Source organism: Marmota monax, unplaced genomic scaffold, assembly GCF_021218885.2.
Source record: "Marmota monax isolate L192 unplaced genomic scaffold, Marmota_monax_Labrador192_F-V1.1 WCK01_AAM20220418_F8-fsc01025, whole genome shotgun sequence".
NCBI classification, from domain to species: Eukaryota; Metazoa; Chordata; class Mammalia; order Rodentia; family Sciuridae; genus Marmota; species Marmota monax.
Window position 1 is genome coordinate 73,211 of NW_026694806.1, and position 26,413 is coordinate 99,623.

The window sequence follows — 26,413 nt, forward strand, 5'->3', positions numbered from 1 at the left end:
TACAGGGGCCTAGACAAAAAAAAAAAAATTAAGCTATCAGGGGTGATGGGATCAGGTATCTCACTGCTGGGAATGGGAGTTATAAATGTGGAAAAAGAACTATAATGAACCCTGTGATATTGGAAGGCTTGCTGTAAATGACATAGAAATAAATGTATAATAATGCAAATTGTGCGTGGAGAATGGAGTAGGTGTATGTGTGAGGTGTGGGGGTGGGGGGTATGTATATGAGTGTGTACCTGGGGTGCATGTGTGTCTGTGTGAGAGTGTTGCATGCATGTCCACACACATGTGTGTGCAGGAGGCCAGGGCCAGCCACACCCTTCTCTGGTCTGGTAAGTGTCTCCCGCAGGCCCATGTGTGGAAGACACGGCCCTCAGCCTGAGGTGCTGTTGGGAGATGTGGAAGCTTTAGGAGGAGGGGCTTAGAGGAGAGACCTTCAGTCACTGGGAGGGCACCCTTGAAGGGGACATGGGGGGATGGCCCTTCCTCTACCACCCACTCCCACCACGGTGTCTGCCTCATCCCAGGCCCAAAGGCAGAGGGCCCAGGGACTGTGGACTGAACACTGAGCCATGGACCTCTGCTCCTTCAAGTTGATTATCTCAGGAACTTTGTCCTGGTGATGAGAGGAGGACCATCACAGCCCCCCAATAAGCACTCCTAGTGCCCAGTCTTTATCTCTAACAGCCAGTGCCCTCCTGAAGGAGCAGGAGCGCTTGGGAGGACAGGCTGAGTGCAGAGAAGGACGGGCCCCTGTGTCTTTTTGTACTAGAAAGAAAGAGGTGCTCAAACAGTGACAAGGACACATCACAAGGACAGAAGCCAGCTTGAAGAAGCCTCAGATTAGAGCCCACCAAGTAAAATTGGAGACCACAACCCACACTCACAAAATAAATAAGTGGATGGAACCGAAGGCTCGGTTAGGAACTAGAGCAGGTCTCAGGGACAGAGGGAGAGGAGTGGGTCCCCAGTGGGGCAGCCTGGCAGACGCCGCCCTGAGTGTCCAGAATGAGCACCATCTGTCATTTCCAGCTAACGAGAGGCCCCGAGAGGCCTCATTTCTGTGAGAAAGCAGCAGGAGGCATCACCTGAACCAGAGTGGGCATGCTTGCCAGCTTTTCGTTTCTTCAACAAAATATCTGAAATTATCTACTTAAAAGGAGGAAAGGTTGATCTTGGATCGTGGTGGCAAAGGGTCCAGTCCATGGTCACGTGACCCTGGTGGCCTTTGAGCCTGTGGTGAGGGAGCACACCACGGTGGGAGCACCTGAGGGAACAAAGCTCTCCCCTCCTATGGTGGCCAGGGAGCAATGACATACTGGAAGGGACGAGAGCCCAGCAGCCCCTTCCAGGGCACATCCCTGTGACCTCACTTCCTCCCACGAGGCCCCACCTGCCGAGGGCCCCACCTCCAACAGCACCAGAGGCTGGGGAGCAAGCCTTCAGCACTGGGGCCTCTAGGGGACACTCCTGACCCAAACCAGCAGTGAGGGGGCCACCAAAGAGCGCAAACTGAGAACAGCCCCAAGTGCAAGATTCTGAACAGAACCCTTCTGGAATAAAGGACCATATTGGCAACCACTGGGCAAGCAGGAGTGGGCTCCGGAGCATCACGGGATAGAGCTACATCTATGTTTACATCTGGTTTTTCGAGGGCTGCTCTGCAGCCGTGAAGGACAATGTCTTTGTTGGCACTCAAGGTTGATGAAGTATTGGGCCAAGTGGCTCTCCAATGGTTCCAAAGGAAAAAAAAAACAACAAAACTTTTGTCCTATATACTCTCAGAAAATATTCCAAAGAGCCAAGGGGATGAGATACAGGAGAATCCCAAGGTCCAGCAGGACTGCCAGGCCCCCTGGGATAGAGGAGGAAGTCGTGAGAGGCCACTGCCCAGGACTAAATGACAGAGAGAGGAAAAGAGAGAGAGGAAGGATCCACGTGTTTAAAGGCACAAAACAACCACCAGGCAGACTAAAACTTGCCAAAAAGGGGAAGAAATAGAAGTGACATAACTTTAGGTTGTCCCTTTGCAACATACAGAAATGACACCTTAAATGGTTACATCAATGGATATAATAATTCAAGGAACGTAATATTAAGATAAAAATAAGGAGATATAATAAGTGAGCACATTCCTTTGGGACGGGGGCAGGGTCCCTGTCAAGTGAACTTTCAGAGAAACTGCTGGCATTGTTTTCTCTCTGAAACGGCGGCAGGGTGAGGAGGGCAGGGTCGGGTGTAGAGCTGTTCATTAAGTGCTTTTCTGCTGTATCTTATTTGGGTATATTTTTGGTGTCACGTTGATAAAAATGTAAAAGGTATATTGCTGAGATCTTGAAGGGCAAACACTCCATGTTCCTTCCTGCCTTCCACAGCCACCTGTCCAGGTTGGGGTTAATGGGCGGGGAGGGGGGTTGACACGTGCCACCTCCCCAGCAAGGCCAGGTAACACACAGAGGTGTGTGAGCTGCCACGTAACACACAGAGGACTTGGTGTAAGTCAGGGCTGAAGCTGTATTGGGTGAAGCTTCTGAGAATTCAGATTTTGCTTTTTCTTGCAGCATAGCCTAGAGTGACTGAGACAAGGGGAACTTCAAAACAGCAAGGCATTAAGTGGAGGGGAGTAGGGGACTTTTTAAAAAGTGACATATAACTGGGCATGGTGGTGCACACCTGTAATCCCAACAGTTTGGGAGGCTGAGGCAGGAGGATCACTAGTTCAAAGCCAGCCTTAGCAACTTAGTGAGACCCTTTCTCAAAATAAAACATAAAAAGGACTGGGGATGTGGCCCAGTGGTTAAGGCCCCCCTGGGTTCAATCCCTGATACCAAAAAGAAAAAAAAAGTGATATATAATCATTGTATCAATTTATGGGGTACAATGTGATATTTTGATCCATGTACACATTGTATAATGATCAGATCAAGAAAATTAGCATATCTATCACCTCTCATTATCATTTCCTTATGGAAGAGCATTCAGAATCCTTTTTTCAGATATTTGAAATATACAATGCATTACTGTTAGCTAGTCACCCTGCTGTGCAATAGAACCAGAATTTATCCCTCCTGGCTAACTGTGACTTTGTTCCCATTAGCCAAACTTTCCCCTTTCTCCCTCCCCTTCCTTTTCCCAGCCTCTGATAACCACAATTCTACTCTCTTCTACGAGATCAGTTTACTTGGATTCCACACAAGTGAGATCACATGGTATTTGTCTTAGTCGTAGATGGACACAATACCTGTATTTTATTTATTCATTTTTATGCACTGCTGAGGATTGAACCCAGGGTTCACACGTGCTAGGCAAGTGCTCTACAACTGAGCTACAACCCTGGCCCCCAGAATCTGTTATTTTTTCGGGGAGGGGTCTTTTTGATAATGGCCATCCTAACTGAGGTGAGATGATTTTCACTGTGGTTTTGATTTGCATTTCCCTGTTACTGAGTGATGTTGAGCATTTGTTTATGTTGGTCATTTGTGGGTCTTTTTTTTTTCTTTTTCTGAGAAATGTCTATTTAGGTCTTTTGTCTAATTTTTAATTGGACTTGTTTCCTACTGAGTTGAGTTCTTTATGTAATCTGGGTATTATTCTCTTCTGAGATGAAGAGTTTGCAGGTTTTCTCACCCATTGTTGGGTTGTCTCTTCATTCTGTTGACTGCTTCCTTTGCTTTTCATGTCAACACTGTCCCATTTGTGTGGGGTGCCTTTGCTAACTGCGATTTTGGAGACTAATCTAAAGAATCCTGTTTTTTAAGTTACTCTCAGGATAAAAGAAAAATCTAGTCAATGTGGGAGTGTTGGACTGTGGCTGCTGTTCTGTGATATAAAAGCCCCAGTGTGCCCTCCTACATGTGCAAGAACCTGAGACCGTGTGGATCAGGCCTATGGAAAGCCCCGTCACCTGTGTGGCCGTGCGTGGCACGTCCAAATGGGAGCAGGGTGGCTGCCCTACTGTGCTGTCCTAAGGGATGAATCAATGGTGAGTGACTCAGAGGAGAGTTTTAGACACCCAGGCTGACTATATGATTCAGAAGGTGTTGAAATTTTTTAAAAGATGTGTGTGGGGGGGGGGCATTTCCAACTGCATCTCATCCAGTTTTGATGGACTCCAGTCACCGCATGTCCCACCTGCTATTTTAGGGTCAGTAGTTTCAACACCTCACCAGGGACACTCAGAAGCTGCCACCACTGGCCTCCTGGCCCAGGTTCCCAGTGACCTCGGCACACAGGGGGAGGCTCCGTGGTTGGTAGACACTGGAGTAAATTAAGATGCAGAACTGCTTTGCAGTCTTCCGTCTCTGAGTAATCTGTTCTGCCAAGCTCCCTCCTTTATAGTCAGGGACCTACCAATTACCATGAAAATCAGATGAATAAATATTGAAGAGAATGTGTTCAGCGTCTATTTTGGTGTCCTCACAGCAAGGAAGCGATGCTACATTTTTAATTAAGTCTTTCATTTCCATTTTCTTTTCATCTAAAGCTATCCTCCAGAGGATCGATTTAACAAGATAATCAGACCCAGATAAAAGCCCCCCCAAAGAAAAGCCATTAGTAGGTTTGACTTAACAAATGTTCTCAGTGGTGCCACACATTTCTCCTCCAAAATTAAAATACATGAAAACTTTGAGAAATGGCTTCTGTGGACACCTGGCTTAACCATGTTACTTCCAATTCCATTTCCTCATTTTCTACATCATCTTTTTACATGGTTTGTGAATTTATGATAAACACATTATTAGTCGTGCATCTCTCTCTCTCTCTAAGTTATTCTTTGGCCCTTTAAAGACTAAATGGAAAAACGTAATCATCTTTGTTCTATATAATGACATATTTAGCTATATTTTCACATTTGTGTTTTTTAATAACCTAGATTTTCAAGTGAAGTGTGTAGATTCTCATAGAATTGCTTGAGTATTTTCTCTCCTACTTTCTTTAGTTAACCACAACAGAATCACTAGATGACCTAAGCAGGTAGAAAGAACCCTGGGCTGGTTCTAGTTAGAAAAATCTTGCTTGTAAGTCTTCATCTGTAGTAAGGTGTGACCCTCATGCCCCTGTACACATACATCCCTGTAACCTCCCTGGATTCTCAACTACTAATCAGGAAAAGCCCAAGTTGATCAAGCATTTATCAAATGTTTATTGAACACCTACTGTGTGCCAGGGACCATTCCAGTTGCTGGGGGTGGACAATAAACAAAACCACCACCCTTATCAAGATCAGAGGCTAGAGGAAACAGAGAGGCAAATAATAAGCAAATTAATAAATGGGTACCAATGCTTGCTTGCCATAAGTGCATTAAAGCCAAAACAAATCAGAACAAAGAAACAGGAAGCACACAGGGAAGTAAATCCATCAGGGAAGAGTCTCCTGATAAGCCACCTCTGATTTGGAGAAAGTCTGGCTGGCTCTAGGAAGCAAGTGTGGCCACGTGATCTTGACACCCAAACCAGATGAGCACACACAGGCACAAAAGCAGTAAAGACAGTTGAGAGGGATGTCACGTCAGAGTCTTCAAAAAATCCTAAAGAAAATATGAGGTATCCAAATCCAACAGGGAAGGCAGGTTTCGGATAGGATGCAACATCAGAAAGACCTCCCTGTGTCATACTTACATGGATGGATTTAAGAAAAACATCACACTATTATCTCAAAAGATGCTGAAGAAGTATTGGATGAAGTTCAATACCTACATATGATAGGAGTTATTAGGTAAATAATATGTTTAAGTTCCACCAAAGCAGAGATTTTTCTATTTAAATAGGTTCACAGATACAGACCAGGTGCCAAAAGTTGATGTCTGGAGTTGGTAGTTATTCCGTGCACATTTGTTAAATGAATGAATGAATTCCTTTAGGTTGAGAAGAACAGACCACTAAAGGTCTCCGGCAAACATCTCTAAGGGAAGAAAACTGCAAAACATTTCCTTGCAGTTGCAGTCAGGCAAGGGCGCCCCCTCTTGATTAATGCTTATTGCTGCACCTAGTCAGGGTGGTAGATCAGGGGCCAGGATGGGCCCTGGAAAGCAAGAGACAAGACTCCCAGTATCTGAAAAGACTGAGTGCCAGGGAGCCTGCCAGAATCAGCAAAATCTCTAGGCACAAGATCCCTCCACATTCCTCTTCCTACAGCAGTCATTGTTAAGAAAATGTAACTAAAAATAACATACTACTTACAATAGGGACTAAAACTAGACATTTCAAAAATAACCTAACAAGCCCAGTGCAGTAGTACACACTTATAATCCCAGCAACTTGAGGCAGGAGGATCACAAGTTCAAAGCCAGCCTCCATAACTTAGTGAGGCCCAAAGCAACTCAGCGAGATCCTGTCTCTAAATAAAATATAGAAAAAAGAGGGGTGGGATGTGGCTCAGTGATTAAGCAGCCCCGGTCTCAATCCCTGGTACCAAAAAACAAACAAACAAACAAACAAAAAACCAAACAAAGGGAACACAAGAACTTTCTAGATAGACTATTAAAACTCTCTCAAAGAATATCTTAAAAGTCTGAGTAAGTGGTTCATCACATCATGGGGTGATGATCTAGTATTGAAAACTGGCTGTTCTTTGCCAAAATAATCTATACATGTAGCACAAGTCCTATCAAGATCCCAGCATGTATTTTGGGTGACTGATTTTACAAACAAAATAGAGAAGAATGAATGTTTGAGAGCATGCTTGGACCATTCTGATAAAGGAAAGTCAAGAGAAGGACTCACACCACCAGATATTAAGACAGCTGCCAAGTCCTAACAATGAAAAGAGCACAGTTCTTACACAGGAATAAACAGTCAGGTTGATAGAATGAAGAATCCAGAAACAGACCCAGGATGTCAAGAACTCAGTATGTTATAGAAGGAGAAGGAACTTTGGTATGGCAGAGAGATAATGAATAATTTGGTAAATGGCAAGCAAAAAAAATGGACTTACTATAAGGAAGACTTAAAAATTTAGGGTTTCCTATCTCATATCATATTCAAAAGTATTTCCCATTGAAATTAAACCTAATTGTGAACAATAAAACTATGAGGCTAGAAGAAGAGAAATAGAAAAAATATATAGAACACGGTGCAGTGCCTTTGTGATTTGTGGGTGAGTAAAAATTTAAAACTCAAAACCATTAATCCCAAGGGTTAAAAATTGGTGGATTCAGCATTCCAAAGAAAGACTTCTATTTGATGAAGAACCTCACAGGCAAAATGATCAAATAAGCAAAGAAGAAGAAAGAAGGAGGAGAAGAAGAAGAGGAGGCACATGGAAATTCTACTGCTGAAAAACTCATAAAGAAAGTCAAAAGAAAAGTATGGGAACAAGAGCATAACACTTACAGGAGACAGACCTGTTGTTCTTGGCTAATTATATGCAATCAAAGAATTGCACATCTGGCCATGAACTAGGACTTTACTCCTCACTCCTACCAATTAGCAAAACTAGACAGACGCGATCTAGGAAGACTGAGAATGTAGGGTCCCCCCCATCAGGGGTGCACCTCAGTAGCCCAGCTAATCTGGAAGCAAATGCAGACCCTGGTCAAATTAAATATGTATTTCCTGTGACCAAAACTTCCACCCCTGGCATATGCCCCAGAGACACTATCCCTGGGATAGAGAGAAACACACATGAGGGTCTGTAGCAGCTTAAACAACCTTCTCCAGAGAATTTAGAGGGACTCAAAATGTGCATCTGAAGGTCCCCAGGCAGTGCCCCAAAGTGATGATCCGATGCACAGAAAGCACCATTGATGCAACTCAAGAACTTGAGAGGAAGGAAGGAAATGAAAGAAGATCTGTGGGACATCATGTTCATAAATTTCTAAAAGACATGAACACAAAATATATATTTTTACAGATGACATCTGTATAAAAAATTACTACAGAAAATAGACTGGAAGGAAATGGTTACATTTATTGTATTCCATGCCTGGGAGATGGTTGTCTTGGTGGAAGAGAAAGAGGAATTATGCAAACAGATGTTTCAAGAATGCTGAGAGCTGAGGTATAGGGCCCCTCAAGTGACCCCCAGCCCACCTGCACCCGCCTACACACAGAGGATATGTTCAAGTCCAGATGAAGATTAAAGCTTTGTTCCTACCTGTCAGTCACTTAAACAATTCTACCTTGCTTTTTGTTTTCACTGCATAAGAAGTTTTAAACAGCAATTCTGGAATTTACTCAGCAATTAATTCAGTTGCATTTACTGCAATTATTTGGACTATTCCCAGGGTGAAGTCTGATCTATTTATTGATTGGAAGATGGTCAATTCAGCCAAACCCACACAATTATCCAGACACAACTGTACAGCCAGAAATGGTCAAACTCAGCCTCACTGGGCATCACCTCTTGCAGAGGAAAAAACTAGAGACTAATTGGTGGGGATCTTGCTTACTCTTCAGCACTTTTTCGGCCTACAGATAAAATCTCAGTGACTCAACTTTCAGGAATTTTTGAGATAAATATTAAAATACCAGAAGCCTGTGCTTCCTTTGTCTGTTATGAATGTATTAAGAAGAAAAATTTCCCTTTTACAGATTTAGTTTCACCTTTCACTTTTAGATTTTAATTCCCACTGAAGGTACTTTGATAAGGTAATATGATATGAGACAGGAACCCAACATTTTTAAAGTCTCTGCATAGTAAGCCAAAGTTCCTGTATTTATTTACCTGAAAGTATAGGAAAGTCAAAACTTTCATCCCGGGCCATGAAAGTTTCCCCAAGTTTTATGACTTGCATGGGGCCCTGACCATCGACACCTGCTCTCTGCCTCTGTCCCTGGCACGCACACATGGATAGGAGACACAGTGCAGGGGTCGCCCCATGTGGTGTCCCAGTGAGTAGAGTTGGTTAAAGACAGGTACAAGCTCATGAGAAGGCCCTGTCCCGTGCCTCACCGTGCCTTCAGGGTCCACTAGCAACAGATGCTTGGCTTGGCCGTGGTGCATGCCCGTGAGGACGAAGGAGCCTGGGTTGGTGGTGCTCTTTCTGACCAGGAAGTCTCCATCCTTCTCCAGTAGCCCCTCTGCCTCCTTCCTACTCATCTCTCCTTGGTACCAAGGCTCGGCATTCAGTTCCTCCAGCATCTTGGCATCGGGGGCTCTGGGTGAGACTGGGCTGATGCACTCCACGGAGGCTGCCTTGCTCAACATGGGTCCCAAGGACTGGTTCCTGAGCGCATCTTCAAAAGGCTCTGCATCAAGGACATTTGCCAGCAATGAGTCAGTCAATCACCACAAGAGCAAAAGATCAAAATATCATGTAAGAGATGAAAATGCAAACACAACCCCCTCAGGGTAGGAAAACTAGGAAAGAAGAACTGGCTGGTAATATATCAAGACTTATCATAACCAGTAATTACAAGCACAGCCCAAATGTTGGCATGACTCCCTCTGCGGAGTCTGTTTTCCCTGACAGCTGGAAGTTCTACTTTGTGCCAAGGATTCAAGTTCACCCTTTGTCAGATAGATAGTAGGACTTCGTCACTGCACACTGCAAGAAGCCATACATAGCTCATTTCCCTCCAATTTCCCTGGAATATCAGCCATGTTTCTTAATAAATTCCAAATAAAAACTTGCTAATACCAAAGGTGAAGGCAAGTTGTGCAGCTTTGATTTCATATAGAACCTAAGCCCAACTTACCAACAGTTTACTTCAAAATCTTTGGGTACCTCTTGTGTGACTTCTAGGATAGGAACTCTTAACGCCCCTTGACCTTCATTTATTTTCCCACCACAAAGGGCTTGCTTGAATTCCTGACACCACGCTTGGCTTTATCCCCCTTGAAACACACTTCTGTCTACAAGGTGGCTGTGGATGGGGAAACTGCTGCTCCAGCAGCAGCAAAAACCAGTAGCAAAGAAAGTAGACAGAAAAGTCTAATTCAGTTTCAACATTCAGTTTTCCAGTAAGGTGGTAGGTACCAACGCACTCTGGAAAATGAGCACAGGCTGTGAAACAGGTGTGATGAGGATGATTTAGGATCCCACTGCCCACCCAGAGAGGGGCAAGCACCACAAGAAGAGTAATGGTTCTCTCCGGGACACAGCTACATCTCCAGACCCCCATGTTGTTCCTAGGACAGAGTCCATAACTTTAAGTATTCAATGGGTGCCATCAAATAAGCTAAATTTTGCAAATATTAGTGGGGGATACAAAGAAAAGAGATGAATATGTGAAACCAAAATTAGATCTTTTCGATAGCTGCGAAGTGTCACAGGTTTAGGGGGGAAAAGAGGTTAAAATGATAGGCTAAGATTAGGTCTGTGGGTTTTCCTCTTTGGTCATCTTATCTGATCACCTGGAGTAATTGGAAATTTGTGTTATACTATTTCTGCATCATCTCCACCTTTGCTATCTTCACCATCAGCAGCAGCATCCCATTTGTCCCCACATTCACATTGGTCAGCACAGTCACCATCAGCAGCAACATGATCTCCATCGCCATCATCACCATCTTCATAATTATCTTCACCACTGCTATTACCACCATCATCACCACCTCCATCACCACCATTGCCATCCTCACCATCACCATCACCATCACCATCATTATTTCTTCATAATCACCATCATCACCATTACCATCACCATCATTGCCACCATCACTATCACCATCATTACCATCACTACAGTTTCCATAATCTTCACCACCACCATCATCTTCTTCATCGCTACCATCATCACCACCATCACCATCAACACCATTGACATCATAATATTCATCACCAACACCATCATCACCATCACTACCATTTCCATCATCATCTTAATCACTACCACCATCATCACCATCACCATCACCATTATTATCATCTTCATTATCACCATTACCACCACCATCACCATCAATGCCACCATCACTATCGCCATCATTACCATTACTGCTGTTTTCATATCTTCATCACCACCACCATCACCATCATGACCATTTCCATCATCATCATCATGACTATCACCATCATCACTCACATCACCATCATTACCATCATCACCACCACGAGTATTATTTAGCCCTAGTACTTCAAGATAAACAACACAGTACTGGCTTGTATTTTTAATTACTTTTTAATAGACATGAGCCTCTGTAAGACCCTTTCTACCATCTGTTTCCCCTTCTCTGGTTTCTGGAGCTGATATAGAAATTAATTGATGGGAAATTAGAAATTAATTGGTGGAAAAACAATAGCTCCGGTTCCCATTTTCCTCAAAGCCCAACTAACCCAGCTCTCCCCAAGCTCTGGGGCCAGGAGTCACTGGGAAATTGACTACGTTAAACAGTAAAAAAATGGGCTGCCCAAAAATACAATGACAAAACTACCACTGGGAGATACCGCAACAACGAAGCAGAGGTGGGAGGGTCTGGTTCTACATTATTGGGCTGTTTTCTCACTTTTTAAAAAGTGAACACTTTGGATGAAGGAACCTAAGGTGCCTCTCAGCATTGAGAATCAAGAGTTCTTCTAGCTGAGGTGATTTTTGACAAAATGAGAGTAAAAAATGGGAGTCCAATGAGTCTAAGCAGCCAAATTGGCTGAGGAATAGAAAGTGACCTAATTCTCAAGGCATGTGACCCCAGCCTCACCCACATCAGATACCTGGAGTAGCAAGTTCTAGACCAGCAGAGACTTTTACACATGGGGAGGTTCTTAACCTCTAGGATTCTCCATCTCCTCCTCTATAACATAGGGATGGTGTTAGTAATAATACTGTCTCCCTCCCAGATCTATACAACAAACAGAAATCCCACGGTTCACATGCCACCACATTGCCACCTCTGATCACCACCCATCCCCCTCTTGTCTTATTTTGCTGTTCATAACTTGTGAGCACTTCTTACCATCTGGTGATACACGGTTATTTGTTTAAAGAGGCCCCTCTTACAAGGCAGTGATGCTCTTCAATTGGACCTCTCAGCTGGTCAAAGGGGTGCTGAGGCTGAGGGAGCCCAGTGTCCAGCTCTTCCATCACCCAGAGGTGGCATAAGAGGCATTGCCCATGATTGCCCTTTTGGATTGCTATTCCTGTGCTCGCCCTGCCTCCAACGCAGCTAAACAACCCTATCCAAGAGAATGCCCTATTGTGCTCTCCTTTCTGGAAAGAGGGCATCTTTCATACCCTGGGGCCAGTGATATGTTGAAGATGGCTCCGTGCAACTGGCAAGAGTCAGTTTAGGGCTTTTTAAAAACCTTGCCAAGAGCCTATGGGTAGGTGTTGGCCAGCACACGGCCATCTCCCAGCCAGCACGTGTGAGGGGGAGTTGGCCTGATGATACTGCTTCCCTGGGAGGCCTCACCTGCAAAACCATGAGCTGTGATTCTACTCTCTGAATCCCACACACTATTTCTATGTTTAAGAGGCTATTTCTGGATCACCTGCCCTAGGTTAAGAAGTGCTATTTAAGTGTACACCTTTGAGTATATTGTGAACAAATCTCCACAAGCTCATTTCAAAAAGGAGATCAAAATCCCCATGAATGACCTTGCTGACAGTCCTTTCCCACTGCAGATGACAGCAGATGCTGAATGGGGACAGATGGACACCCACCACGGTGGTCCCTGAGTCCACACTCACTTAGGAGGAAGAGCTACTAGAAAATGAACAATCTGTTTTATGGGAACATATCTGTTTTAAGGGAAAACATACTTATTATTTTTCAATAAGAGCTTGAGACTTATGAGTCTCAAGTTCCAGATGGGGAACTTGTTTCAGATTCATTTTGCCCTGGTGGGTCAGCTACGTTCTCTGATCTTGAACCAGCTGGAATGACTTAAATATACAAAAAAAAAAAAAAAAAACCAAAACGTTATTTTATAATAAACCTGATTTATTTTATAATAAAGTAAATATCTAGAAGAAAGAACACTTCTATTTTAGCCTCTAACAATTATATCTCTCCATGCATATGTTACATAATACATTTTAAACATAAATAGAACAGAGGTGAATGGCTCATGGTGAAAAAGCCCCTTGACAAAATCATATCCTTGATTATTTCCAACCTACTTTAAGGCAGAGCCACATGGTGGCTTTAGCTTGGCCTTATGCTTTGTTGACGGGGCCAACCCCACAGCTCTCCCTTTCACTGGGGTAGAGAAGACATGACATTCTTTTGTATGAGGAAAATTTGAAAAATTGTCACTTGGTTCTTGGCACAAATGGTTATAACCAAGGGGTAAATCTTAACATTAAATCAATAAGTGGTTAAATTTACATCCATAGTGGTGTGAGTTGGAGCCACCTCATTTAGACCGCATAGATTTTGTAGCAGGACCACAGAACCATTTGAAGAGTCAAGAAAATTTTTGAGAAGGGAAAAGGTTTAAAATTAAAAGAGAGACTTCAAGGATAAATGGACAGATTGATGGAGGGATAAATAGATGGGTGGAAGACAGATGTTGGAATGGGTGTGTTTGTATTAATAACTGTGAGCAGCTAGCAAGTTCTTAGCAAGTTGTATGTAAATTATTATAATTCTATCTGGATACATCCAAATTATTCTTAGACGATGTCTGGATTATAGATAGTTGTATCTACATTAGATACAGTTAGATAGCCACCTTTAAGTTATTTTTAGTATGTGACATAAGTGTGTTATTAGATTGGCTAAGACCTGGACATGTCTTCTAAAAGCAGGCGGGAGCTGCGTCTGGTCTGTGCTGCTCCACAGGGACCACAGCCCTGGTCACATCAGTGAGCACATCACCCATCCCAAGCGTGTTCCGTTTCTCCCGGGCTCACCTTGCCTCTCACCTTGCCTGGGAGGTGTCTGCTGCCAGTCTTCGCCAAATGTGTCTCCCAAGTGTCTTCCCTGGTAATAAGTTTGCTCTTTTCCTGCAAACTATAGACACATGTAAATATAGAGAAAGAAAGCTTTACCCTCTACCCCTCCCCCATCTTGGAAAGCCATAGTGCAGCGGGTGGGACCTTGAGGGGGTCATGGCTTTCTCTGTTACGTCCAACTTTCCCTTGATGCCTCCGAGTCTGCGTTAAAATTTGATAAATAAATTCTCGTCGGTGTGAGCAAAAGGCTGCACCCCGTCAAATCACACACACAGCCTCCTTGTTTCCATGACCTCACAGTCCCTCCCCAAACGTGACTGTAAAGTCAGCTCTGGCCAGTGTGGCTGCGTCACTGCAGATATTCTAAGATGGATTTTAATTAAAGAGAGTGTCCATGTGCCATATTGCACTTCCCACCCAATGCCTAGCACCCATAGTCATTTATGTTAAGGGAAACACACTTCCTGAAAACCAGAAGCTTCCCTCTTGGTGTTAGACCTTTGATATCGGTGTTATTTTGCCATTTTAAGGTCATTATCATTCACATAAGTAGGTCATGGTAAAAAAAAAATGTCCATGGCTGGGGCTCAGGGGTAGAACATGGGCTTGGTATGCATGAGGCTCTGGGTTCTATATCAATTCTGGAGGGAAAAAAAGAAAAAGAAAACAAAAAATTCCTATTAAAAGATAGAGATATAATTCTAGAAAGCAATTTAGATTTAAAGGAAAATTTTGAGTTGGAGGGGGAATGAGGGAAAGAGAAAAATGCATAAGAATCTCATACTTCAAGGTTCTCTGTCCCCTCTCTTTTCAGAGAACACCCAATATCACACACCTTTTAAAGGTTCCAAATTCTATCTTCCCCTCATGAAGATCAAGCACAGCGTGAAGGGATCTGTCCTACGATAGAGAGGACTCCCCAGATGCAAATCTCAGGAACCACAATATGATTCTAAGGCACTTGGCTAACACAGCGTGATGTTAAACAAAAAGTCTCTCCCATCTGTACACTTGGTGGAACCCAGCAAAAGAAAGTGTGAGTGACTGTGTCAAAGGATAATTGGAATATCACCTGAAAAAAAAATTGATGACAACAAAAGGCAATCAAGTTCGGTGAGCCTCCAACCCAGGAGAAAATGTAAGACTTACCTGGGCCGAGTCGGGGGCATGGGGTCTGTTTTTCAGTCGAGCATCAAGGAAACCTCCTGGAGGGGGCATCTTGCTGGGAATGCTGTTGTAATATGGGTGGTCTGGGCCCTCCCCCTCCTCTTCTGTCCAGGGTTCATCTAGACTCTGCATCCTGTTAAAAGATTTTCAAGACTTTCACCAAAGTGGAGCTTATAGGCAAACCCAACAGATCTAACGTAAGCACCCGCTTGGTTTGGATATGCTTTAAGTGTGACCCTCCCTCAAAAAGGGTGATGTGTTAGAGGCTTGGTCCTCGGTCAGCAGGAGGTGGTAGGACCTTTAAGAGCATAGCCTAGTGAGAGGGTCATAGACAATTGACGGTGTGCCCTCAGAAGGGATTGTAGGATCTAGGTCCTTCTCTCTGTTTTCCTGTTTCAAGAAGTGATCTCCTCCTTCCTCTCATGTGCTCCCACCATGATGTGATACATCCACTGAGAATATGATAGTACCATGCCCTTCTACCCCAAAACTGTGATGAATAAACCTCTTTTCTTTAACGAGATACCAAGCTTCAGGCATTTTGTTATAGTAATGTAAAATGAACTTATAAAGAATCTATTGCCAAGAAAAGAGAATTTAGTCACTGCCTTCTCAGCCATCTATATCTTGGGTATACATAAAAAAAAATCAGATGATAATTTGATCAAAATGTCTACTTTATTCAGACTTATACCCACTGGAAAATTCCAACCATATTTGACACAGTCCTTTTTGTTCATTTTAATTGAGAAATAAATAATTTATAAGTAAAGATAACCAGATTTTCAAGGTACAAGCATACATTTTAATATGTCATGAAATTTATATAGAATTGAAATCAGCTAAAAAAAAATGAAGATTAAGAGACCTCAGAGAAAATGGCAGATTAAAGACCTTTAAAAATTATCTCTTCCATAGAAGCAACAATAAAACTGTCCAGAGATAAACTTTGATCAGAAATTACTTTTCCCAAACTCTGGAAATTAATCAGCAGCTCAAGAAACTTGCAGCATCCCAAGGAGTATTTATTTGTTAAAACTTGTAAAAACAGTATCTTTGTGGCATTTTTAAATTGCCCTATTTCCATCTCTGTGGTAGCCTGGGAAACCAAGTGTCCTTAATCACAGTGAAAACCAACACCCAGGCAGTCGTGGAAGGGCAAAACAGTAGTGAGACTCCTTCAATGCCCCATTCCCAGAAACTGACATTATTTGACCTGATTGATCCTTGAAAGACCCAACTCCCAAAGCTGTCCTTTTCTAAATTTATTTTTTAATTAATTCATAATAATCGTGTATACTTATGGGGCACAGTGTGGCAATTCAATACATTTATATAATATGTAATGATCAAATCAGAGTAATTAGCATTTTCATCTTCTAAAACGTGATCATTTCTTTGCATTTGCTAAAGCTGTCTTTATTTGACCTAATTTGGAGCTCACCCAAAGAGACAAAGGATCTAATCCCCAGGGAACTTGTCAAAAACAATTAGAGGTGATTGTTTAACATTGTGGCTTACTGAGGCAGTGGGTAACATTTGGGTTGAACAGTAGATTAATCAAAAACCTTGAAAGGAAAAGCTGGCAAGAGAGTTTTTGTAGGGATTTTAACAAGCTCCAAAATATTTCTGGGAATTTAGAAAGCTACATGCATGTGTATGCCTAGGGTTGTGTGTCTGTATAAGACCAAGGTAAGAAGCCCTAAGCTCTCACCTCTGGCTGACCTTGACTCTCTGTTTGAGCAGAAAAGTGAAGGTTAAGGTAAAGTTGTCAACTGCCTGGCTGAAGGTATACACACACACACACACACACACACACACACACAGCTCCATCAGTAGAGACTGGGAGACTTTGTGGTCCCAGACATTTAAGGAAACATGTCTTCAAGCATTAGCAAAGCAACATAGCTAGCCAAGCACAACCATGGGTGGACATATATGACAAAGAATATAGACTTCACAAACTGGGTAGAGAAAAGTCACTGAAACAAACAACCACAAACAACAACGACCACCCTGAAAAGGGGAGAAATATGATTTTCATTTTCCACATTATATCATTTAAATTTCCATTTTTAATAAAAATTATCTGGCATATGAAGAAACATGACACAATAGCTTGTATATGGGAAAAAATAAATACAGGGAAATGGTCCCAAGGAAACTCAGACTTTGGACTAAGTAAACAGACTATAAATTAACTACCTTAAATGTGGTGAAAGAATTAAATTAAAGAGCCAAGTATAAAAATTAAACAGGAGATGCCTCATGAGATAAGGAATATTGATATAAATACAAAAAGAATAAAAATAAAACACATTCTACAGTTGAAAATTCTAATAACTGAATTTTTTTAAAAAATCATTCAAGGGTATTAACAGCAGGTTTGAGCAGGCAGAAGAACAAAGGACAGGACTTAAATATAGGTCAACTGAGATTAATTAGTCTACAGCACAGAAAGAAAATAATGATTAAGGAAAATGAACAGATCCTCAGACACCTATAGGACTCCATTAAGCATATCTCTGTACACATAATGAAATCCCCAAAGGAGAGCGAGACTGAGGAGGGCAGAGGAAAAAAACATTTGAAGATATAATAATGAAGAAAATGAAGACATTTGAAAAAAGAAAGGTCAATGGCAGAGGAAAATCCTAAATCTTCAGTAATTGCATTCAATATAAATGCATTAAACATTCCAACAAAAAGTCAGAAATTGGCAGAATTGATTAAAATATGATTTGACTATATATTTTCTATGACAGACATAGACACTTTAGGAAAAAACAAAGGGAGAAATAGACAATTCAACAATAATACTTGAAGACACTAATATGCCACTTTCAATAATAGATGGAACAAGTGGAAAGAATATTAAGAAATAGAACTTTGACCAATATAATAAACCAATTGGAGCAAAGAGACATTTACAAAAATACTCTGCCTAACAATAGAGAAATAAAAGTTTTTCCTCAAGTACATATGAAATGTTCTCCAGGAGAAATCATATATATATGTTAAGCTATTAAATGACCCTCAAAAAATTTAAAAGTCTCTTTCCATTTCCATGAAATTTCCCTTCTCTCTCCCTTTCCCAAGATGGGAGGGGAGGGGAGGGGAGGGGGGATAGTAGAGGATAGGAAAGGCAGCAGAATACAACAGACAATAGTATGGCGGTATGTAAAAATGTGGATGTGGAACCGGTGTGATTCTGCAATCTGTATATGGGGGAAAAATGGGAGTTCATAACCCACTTGAATCAAATGTATGAAATATGATATAGAACTCATAGAAAAAAAAATTTAAAGGAGTAAAATCCTAAAAAGTATGTTTTCAAACAATGTTGAAATGAAAATAATAGGAATATTTCAGGATTCACAAAATGTAGAAATTAACTTATTTCTAAATAAACATAGATCAAAAAAGAGATCACAAGAAAAATTAGAAATTTCTTTGAAATGAATGAAAATAAAAACAACTCTCCAAAAGTTATAGAAGAAAATAAAATAACTGCTCATAGGGAGATACCTATACAATAAAAAACCTAAAGATAAAGACCTCAAATTAATAACTGACCTTCTACCTCAAGAACCAGAAAAGAAAGAGCAAACTAATCCCAAAGCAATCAAGAGGAAGAAAATACCATTAAAATAGAAATAAAGGAAATGAACAACAGAAAAACAACAAAGAAATTTAATGAAACAAAGAATTGGAAAGATCAGCAAAACTGTCAAAGATCTAGACAGACTGACCAAGGAAAAATTATACATTATAAAAATTATAAAATCAAATTGTAAAAATCAGAAATGAAAGAGAAGATAATACTATCAACCATACAGAAATAAAAAGGATTGTATGAGAAATGATGAATAATTGATGCCAACAATTTTGCAGATAAAAATTGCAAACTATTAAAACAGACTCAAGAAGAAATAGAAACTCTGAATAAGTTATAAATAACAAGATTGAATTTGTATCAAAAAGTTTACCCTCCAAGAAAAGCCTGGAAACATATTGCTTCCTAATGAATTCCAATAAACATTTAAAGTAAAATTAACAGCAGTTCTTCAAAAACTCTTGTTAAAAATAGGCAAGGAGGCAACATCTCCAAACTCAATCTATGAGGTCAATAGTACCCTGATCCCAAAACTTGACAAAGACATCACAAGGAAAAAAATCTATATCAATATCCCTTATGAATATGGATGAAAAATACTAAATTATTCCTAACAAGCCAAATTCAACAACATGTAAAAAGAATTATATACCATGACAAAATGGGATTTATCTCAAGAATGCAAGTTTGGATCAACATTAAAAAAAAAGTCAGCAGCTGTAATATACCATATCAATAGAGTAAAAAATAAATACCAGATGGTTATCTTAAATCACAGAAAAAAAGAAAATATCCAACACATTTGCATAATTAAATACTAAAAAAATAATAAAACACTTGGAATTGAAAGTCATTCCCATTAAACACATCTATGAAAAGACCACAGCTCACATCACAACTAATGATGAAAAACTAACTACTTTCCCTTAGAGCAGGAGCATTACAAGAATGTCCCCTCTTGCCTGCTCTTTCATTGTATTGAAGATTCTAGCCAGAGAAGTAAGATAAGAAAAAGAAATAAGAGGCACTTACATTAGGAAGAAAGGAAGGCAGGAAGGCAGGAAGGCAGGAAGGCAGGAAGGAAGGAAGGAAGGAAGGGAGGAAGGGAGGAAGGAAGCTAGCTACCTCTCTTTGCAGATGACTTTATCTTCTCAATAGAAAATCCCAAGGTATCCATAAAAAAGTTATTAGCAGTAATAAACGAGTTGAGCAAGATTGATAGATACAAGATAAATGTACAAAAATCAAGTGTATGTTATACATTAAAAATGGGAAATAAACAAAGATAAAATTAATGAAGAATTCCATTTATTATAGCATCAAAAGGAATAAATTATTTAAGGGAAAATTACTAAAACAAGTACACTATATGCTGAAAATTACAAGACATCTTGAAAGAAACACAACCCACAAAACTGGAGAAAATATTTGCTAATCATATATCTTTAAAAAAAAGCCTATATCCAGAATATATAAAGAACTCCCACAATTCAACAATAAAAAGATAAATATCCTGACCTTAAAAATGGACTAAAGATTTGAGCAGAACTTTCTCCAAAGAAGACATACATATGTCCAATACATACATGAACAGATGTTTGACATCATTAGTCATCAGTAAAATGAAAGTGGAAATCCCACTTGAGACCACTTAACTTGCACTAGGGTAGCTCAAATCTCATTAATGGATTGATCCATGGATGGATTCATGGTTTAATGGTCCCCTGACACGTGGTGAGAACTTAGGGGGTGGGGCCGACTTGAAGGAGCTGGGTCCTCCAAAGGCACCTGAAGGCTGTGCCTTGTCCCTTGTCCCTCCTTTCTCTTGCTCCCTGTCTCTCTCTTTGCCTCTGGGCGAGAGCTTTGAGCCCCCATGTGATGATGGGGCCAAGTGAGAAGGAACTGAAATCTCTGAAACCAGGAGATATCGATTTCTAAAGAACAACCATGATCTGCAGAGCGTTAGCTGCACTTGATCTGTCGTCTTCTCTGGCGTGGGGTTGAGATGCCCTCAGGAAAATCAGACCACAACCCAAGCCACCGTTCATTTAAATGTCCTTGTTTTTATTTTCAGTTAAAGAAGGGTGACGAATCCAGGTCACAATAAATGAACACAATGAGCAAAAATGACACAGGAATAAGTAATTCCCCTCACCAGCAGGGAGAGAAGGGGAGGGATATCCTGGCTCCAAGAACTGGGAACGCTGAGGACTCCTGCGCAGCTTGGGAGACCCTCACCTGCCCATCTCCACCCCTCGCAATGTGGGAAACAATGTACCAAATCCTCCCGCTTCTAGCAAATACTTCCCTATTTGGAAAGAAGTGAGAAGGGGGAGGAGGGGGAGGGGAGGGGGATGAGGGGGGGGAGGAGGAGGAGGAGGAGAAACCAAAGAGAACTCCCCCAAACAGAAGCGCATGCCATGCTAACCTCTGGGACCCTGGCACCACAGGAAGAACGCCTGCAGTGTTATCCACAATGTAGGTCTCCATAGGCTGGAGCGGGTCGGGAGGACAGGGCAGGTGGAGGAAGCACGCTTGTCTCACAGAACCAGGATGATCCAGCAGCAGGTGGAGCTGGTCCCAGGGGCTCTACTTGTTCCGCCCTCCTGGAGCCCTGCACAGTGAACGCACTGAGCACCGCCCTTCAAGGTGAGATGCCCAGCAGGACAAGCACCCGCAGCACCAAGCTATAGCAAAGGCCCCTGTGATGTTCTGTTATGGAAATTTAATCAATATTTACATCTGAAGTTTTTCTCAAAGGTTAAGATTCTGTCTACTTCCTTTTCTTTCCTCCCAAAGACCTTCAGACTAAATAGGACACTTAATCACATACTCAGGACTTCATACCTTCAATCTGATGCCAGAGAAGCAGAACAGTTAAATTAACTCTTCTCTACCCAGGTTTGTACAAATCGTTTTATCTGACTTTTACAAATACAGAACATTTTTAAAAATACAGAAAGCCATAATAATCAGTCTTAAAGATACCTAGGCATCCACCACTGAGATTAATCAAATGTTAAACCATTCAGCTATGTTTTATGCTACCTTTCTTTTGGGGAAAAAAAAAACACTAAAATTTCCCCTAGGAACTCAAGAAATAAAATAAATACATAAATTTAAAAAAAGGAAAATAGAAAGGAAAGGAGGGAGAGGAAAGGAAGAGAGGGAGGGAGGGAGGGAGGGAGGGAGTTGATCTCACTCTGGATGGTAGATCTGTTAATAATGTGTTAGTGGTAGAAACTAAATGCTGGATATATGGGTATTCACTCTAAAAGTCTTTGTGTAGTATTGAAACATTTTATTATAAAATGTTAGGGCAAAAATATGTTTTAAAAAATACGCTTGACAAGTACATTTTAAACCAACCCATCACCCCCCACCCATCCTCAGATACCCTGCCACAGATGTACACATACCTCCTTACACACATGTACATATCCATAAACTATATGTACAGTTGCTTATGTATTTTCAAAACATGCGGTGAAAAGTAAATACTCATACTCATTTCCAATTTCTTCAAGATTTATCCTGGTCATACACATATACTGATGGATTCTTTAAGCACTATGTCCACCATGTAAAAACTAAAACATCTGTTGATTTGTTCTCAGACCAGGGTACCCAGGCCACTGGACTTCCTCCCCTTACCTCCTCTTAGAGACCTGTCCCGGCTGCAGCAGGCTGAACCTTCTATCAACTTGGGAGAAGGTGGGCTTTTCACATTGGCTCCCCAATGAAGGTCTTAAAGGGAATTTTCCAGGGAATAAGGAAAGAGATTAAAAGTCTCTTTCCAGAGAGGTCAAGAGGAAAAGGGAGATTAAGTGGGCCTTCATAATAGTGGACTGAAGACAGACACTGACCTATGGCTACAGCCCAGAGTGTAGTTTTGCACTTAGGAGAAACTGTGAATGCACCATTATAAATTTTCGTTGTGCATGTCGATCAAGGACGGGGTGAAGGGCAGAATACTGAATGACCCATATGCCTTGTATTATGGCTTTTAATGCTTTATGCTGCATGGAAGATTCTTCTGTCCCAAAGAAGCACAGGAGTAGATGCTGACCACCATTTATAGTGAGCTCAATATCTCATAAGTGCTGTTGACAATCACTGTTTCACCGAACACTGAAGCCAAACTCTCTATTTTACAGGTGAAGCTCCTAGACTCAGAGAATTTAAGGAACTTGCCCAAGGCCACACAGCAGACAAAGGACTCCAAAGGCCACAAAGGACAATAAAGCAGATGGGGAGCTGCAGCCAATAGGTGCTCCTTGCAGCAGGATGCTGGCTAATTGTAATAGCAAGGACAATGGGACGTTTAGGATCTGTGATAGCACAGACCTAAGGAGGTGACATATGGAAAAATCACATGGTCGCACAAGAAACAGAACAAAATATCACAGTGAAGTTGCTTTTTGGTAACCTTGGTTACTATCACTATAGTTTCAAGAAAATATTTTCTACACATTCGAAGCATCACCCATATGTTGCCTTCCATCTGTGGCTTCCCGTGCCCGAGCCCAGCATGAGCAGGTGTCTCTGAGCCCAGGAAGCCCTGGGATGAACTGGGTGTGACCAGAGTATGGCTTGGGGATGTCGTTTTCAAAGAAAATGTCATAAAACAGAGAGAGGGGCTTCAGCAAGTGGCGGGCAGCACTACTCACCGGTCCTGGAGAGCAGGAATCTTGGAAGGACACTGCAGATACTGCTTAAACCACAGCTCAAAGGCTTGGCCAATGGAGCCAATGACGTCTTGGGCCAGTCCATCACAGCATTCCAGAATGTGACAAGCTGAGAGAGAAGGGGACACAGGCAATTAGAGACAGATGCGGGAGCTCCCCAGCTCCTCAACCAAGAGCTCCTTCTTGGTGTCAGAGAGAAAAGGAGGTGTCTTCTTGCTTCAGAATCCATCTCAGCAGAACTGACTACACCATCATCTCTGGAAATCCCACAGCTATGGTGGAAGGCATTCATCTTTTTTAAGAACCAGCTGTCTGCAAAATTATAGGTTCTATTTTTAAAGAAAGGATTTTTAAGTCCAAATTGGTCGTGCTTCAATATCTTTAGAGTCTTCAAACCATCAATCCTAACCTTGTTAGGGAAACAGCATTTGGAAGGAGACCTCAGCACAGCCTAGAGCCTGATCTTGCACCAACGGAGTCCCATTAAGTCCCCGTGGGCTTTAAGCAGTGGATTTAAACTGAGAGCTGTTTAATGAACCTTCCTCTATTCAACAGACTTGGAGACAGTGGTCTGGTGACTTTTCAGTGGGAGTACAATGTAGACCACAAAAGGCAGTTGCTGGAAATAGTAAGAAGCACAACCTCTTAGAATGGTGGTAAAGAGGTATTAGCCAGTGTGCCCGTCCCCGTAACGTGCAAGCCACGTCCTACACAAAACTGGGACTGGATTTTCAGGCAGATTCTCAGGAAGGCAGCTTGAGAGGAAGAAGGGATAAAAGTTAGGGAGCTGGTGGACCAGAACAGTGCCCAGAGGAGGGGGAAGCAGCCTGAGAGGGCTTTCAAGGGTTCGAGGGCAGGTACCAGCAGGAAAGCCTCCGCACCAGGACAGTGTGTCCTGATGTGAGATCTCCAGACACTGTGGGCCTGTCACCAGGAGCAACGTGCTAAACAAAATGACCAAGACCATTGTTTGCCCTGAGCTCCTGCACGTGTCCCAACAGACCAGACCAGACCAACATGGAGTCCCTCCTGACAAAATGCCCCATTACCATACGGAAACTTGAAGGAAGCGGACAGATCCCGAAATAGACCAATTTCTCCAGAAAACAGGAGCCAGTATAATAAGAAATGCCCTCTGCTTTAGCCCTTACCTCCCCACCACCCCAAAAAAGTTAAAAATAAGTAACCTGATCTTGACCAATCAGGCTATTTTTTTAAGTGTTCTGTCTCCTTGTTCCCACTTTACAAAACCCACTGTTCTGCTTGGCCCTTTGGGAGCTCTCTATTTTTAGAAGGAGAATTCCCCAATTCATGAATCATAAATAAATGAGATCTATGACTAAATGTGTTATAATTTTGTCTTTTGACAAGCACAACACACAGTCTTGCTACAAATGGGATAAAGGAATTCTCCTGGAGAAAAATGACAGATACCTATCAATGCTCCGTCTCTCTCTTGCCAACAGCCACCATGTATTGCCAAGGAGGCTGCCTCCCTCCAGAAGCCCATGGAACCACCAGCAAGGTGCTTGGTACTTATTCCCAAGGGGTGGCAGTGACTAGGGAGACATGGAACTGCACCCACCTTTTGCAAGAGAAACCAGGACACACCAGAAAGAGGCCTCATGTAGACAGGAAGGGGGAAGAAACCCCCACCACCTCCACGCTCATCTGCCCAGAGCCAGCTAGATACTGGCGGTTCACCCACAAGACAGCCCTGGACCCTCAGTCTGCTAACCCCCCAGACTATAGGTGGACCCAGGGAACAGTATTTGGGGGGAAGAATGTGGGTGAGCACACCATTGCTTTGGATTGCAGTGTAACCCATCAGATAGATAGAGCAGTCCTATTTTAGCGACAGGCAAAGAATCCATGTACAAAGGTGCAGGTGTCCTAGATACCGTTTATATGTTGATTCGTGATATTATTGGATTTTATTGTGGGTATTATTATTAAGCATAGTCCTGGATAGTCACATAGCAAGCCCGTATTAAGCAAGGATCACGATGGCACAAGTCACCGATGAATACAAATGGAAGCCTCATGCTCAAGCTCAAAAGGAAGTGGAGGGTCAGACTTGAAGAAGCAAAATCCAGCATGACATGGTTCCCCCCCAACCTATCTGCGGGCTTCCAGCCACACTTACTGGCCCCTACGGTTCCACATCAGCACCAGCCAATGGAATTGTCTGGAACTTTGGAGAACCATAGAGTAAGAGGGGAAAAGGTCAGAAAGTAGAGTCTTTTTTCTTTTTTTAAAGGAGAGAAGCCACAGCTAACATTTGAAATGGAGAAGAGAAAATGAGGCTTGTTCAGGGCAGTTCACTTACATCTCACCTCGACTCAACTCCAACACACATGAAGGCTATAAAGGGTGTGCTGTCACGTAAGGCCAAGCAGCTTGGAGCAGTGCAAGGGCCTAGGTGCAAGTGCCCTAGCAGGGTGAGGACCAGGCCCTACCAGTCTAAGTGACAGAGGGTGGCACATCCTACAGATAGCGAGCTGGCACAGGAGCTCACTATCACTATCACTATTCACAGGAATTAAATCAGGGCTTGGTCCTGGGACCTGGCATGGCCCCCAATAAATGGAGAAAACAATATCATCTACTGCTTGGTCCGAGGATTCCTTTTGTATAAGTTGCCTTTATGTATCCCAGAAGCTCACTCCACACCCCAAATGAACCCCGGATGTCATCTTGGGAGCCTGGTATCTTCTCTGAGAGCTTTGCCGGTCTTTAGCCAGAAGCCACATCCAAGAGGATCTGGCATGAACATCAAAAGATGAGTCCCCCCAAAAGGTGGCCATCAGACCTGGGTAGCAGTGTTGGGCTTCACGTGTCCATGAGGACATGGCAGCCAAAGGCACAGTTCCCAAGCAAGGAGGATGATGAGAGAGACCCGGAGCAATGTGCTCAGAATGAAGAGGTGAGATGATGGAGAAGGGAGAAACATGGGTCAGAGGGCCAGCAAGATGGAAGCATGGTCCACTCGGTCACTTCTGGGGAACCTGGTCCTTTTGATGGCATTGACAGCCAGCAGGAGTGTCATTTTCTTACTGGTGGAGTTCACTGGCCAACATGAGTCTCTTTTTGACTACTGTGAATGTCAATGGTTAGAAAATTTATCTTTCCATCTTTGAGACACTTTTTAAAACGATTT

At 42.3% G+C, this 26,413-nt stretch overlaps 1 protein-coding gene across 2 annotated transcripts in view; it reads right to left on the minus strand.

The window, feature by feature from the left end:
- LOC124080057 (SHC-transforming protein 3-like) overlaps window positions 1–23,445 on the minus strand; it is a 46,601-nt gene extending 23,156 nt beyond the window's left edge. Inside the window, exons 1-4 of one of the 2 annotated variants that reach the window (XM_058573098.1) lie at window positions 23,236–23,445; window positions 14,932–15,082; window positions 13,753–13,840; window positions 8,897–9,192 (exon numbers count right to left, since the gene is read on the minus strand). In XM_058573098.1, the coding sequence (XP_058429081.1) occupies window positions 8,897–9,192; window positions 13,753–13,840; window positions 14,932–15,081 (534 nt within the window). In that variant the 5' untranslated portion in view covers window position 15,082; window positions 23,236–23,445. Of the gene's footprint in view, window positions 1–8,896; window positions 9,193–13,740; window positions 13,841–14,931; window positions 15,083–23,235 lie in introns of both variants that reach the window. The other variant, XM_058573097.1, reaches the window with a different exon arrangement.
- Between the last annotated feature and the right edge of the window lie 2,968 nt (window positions 23,446–26,413).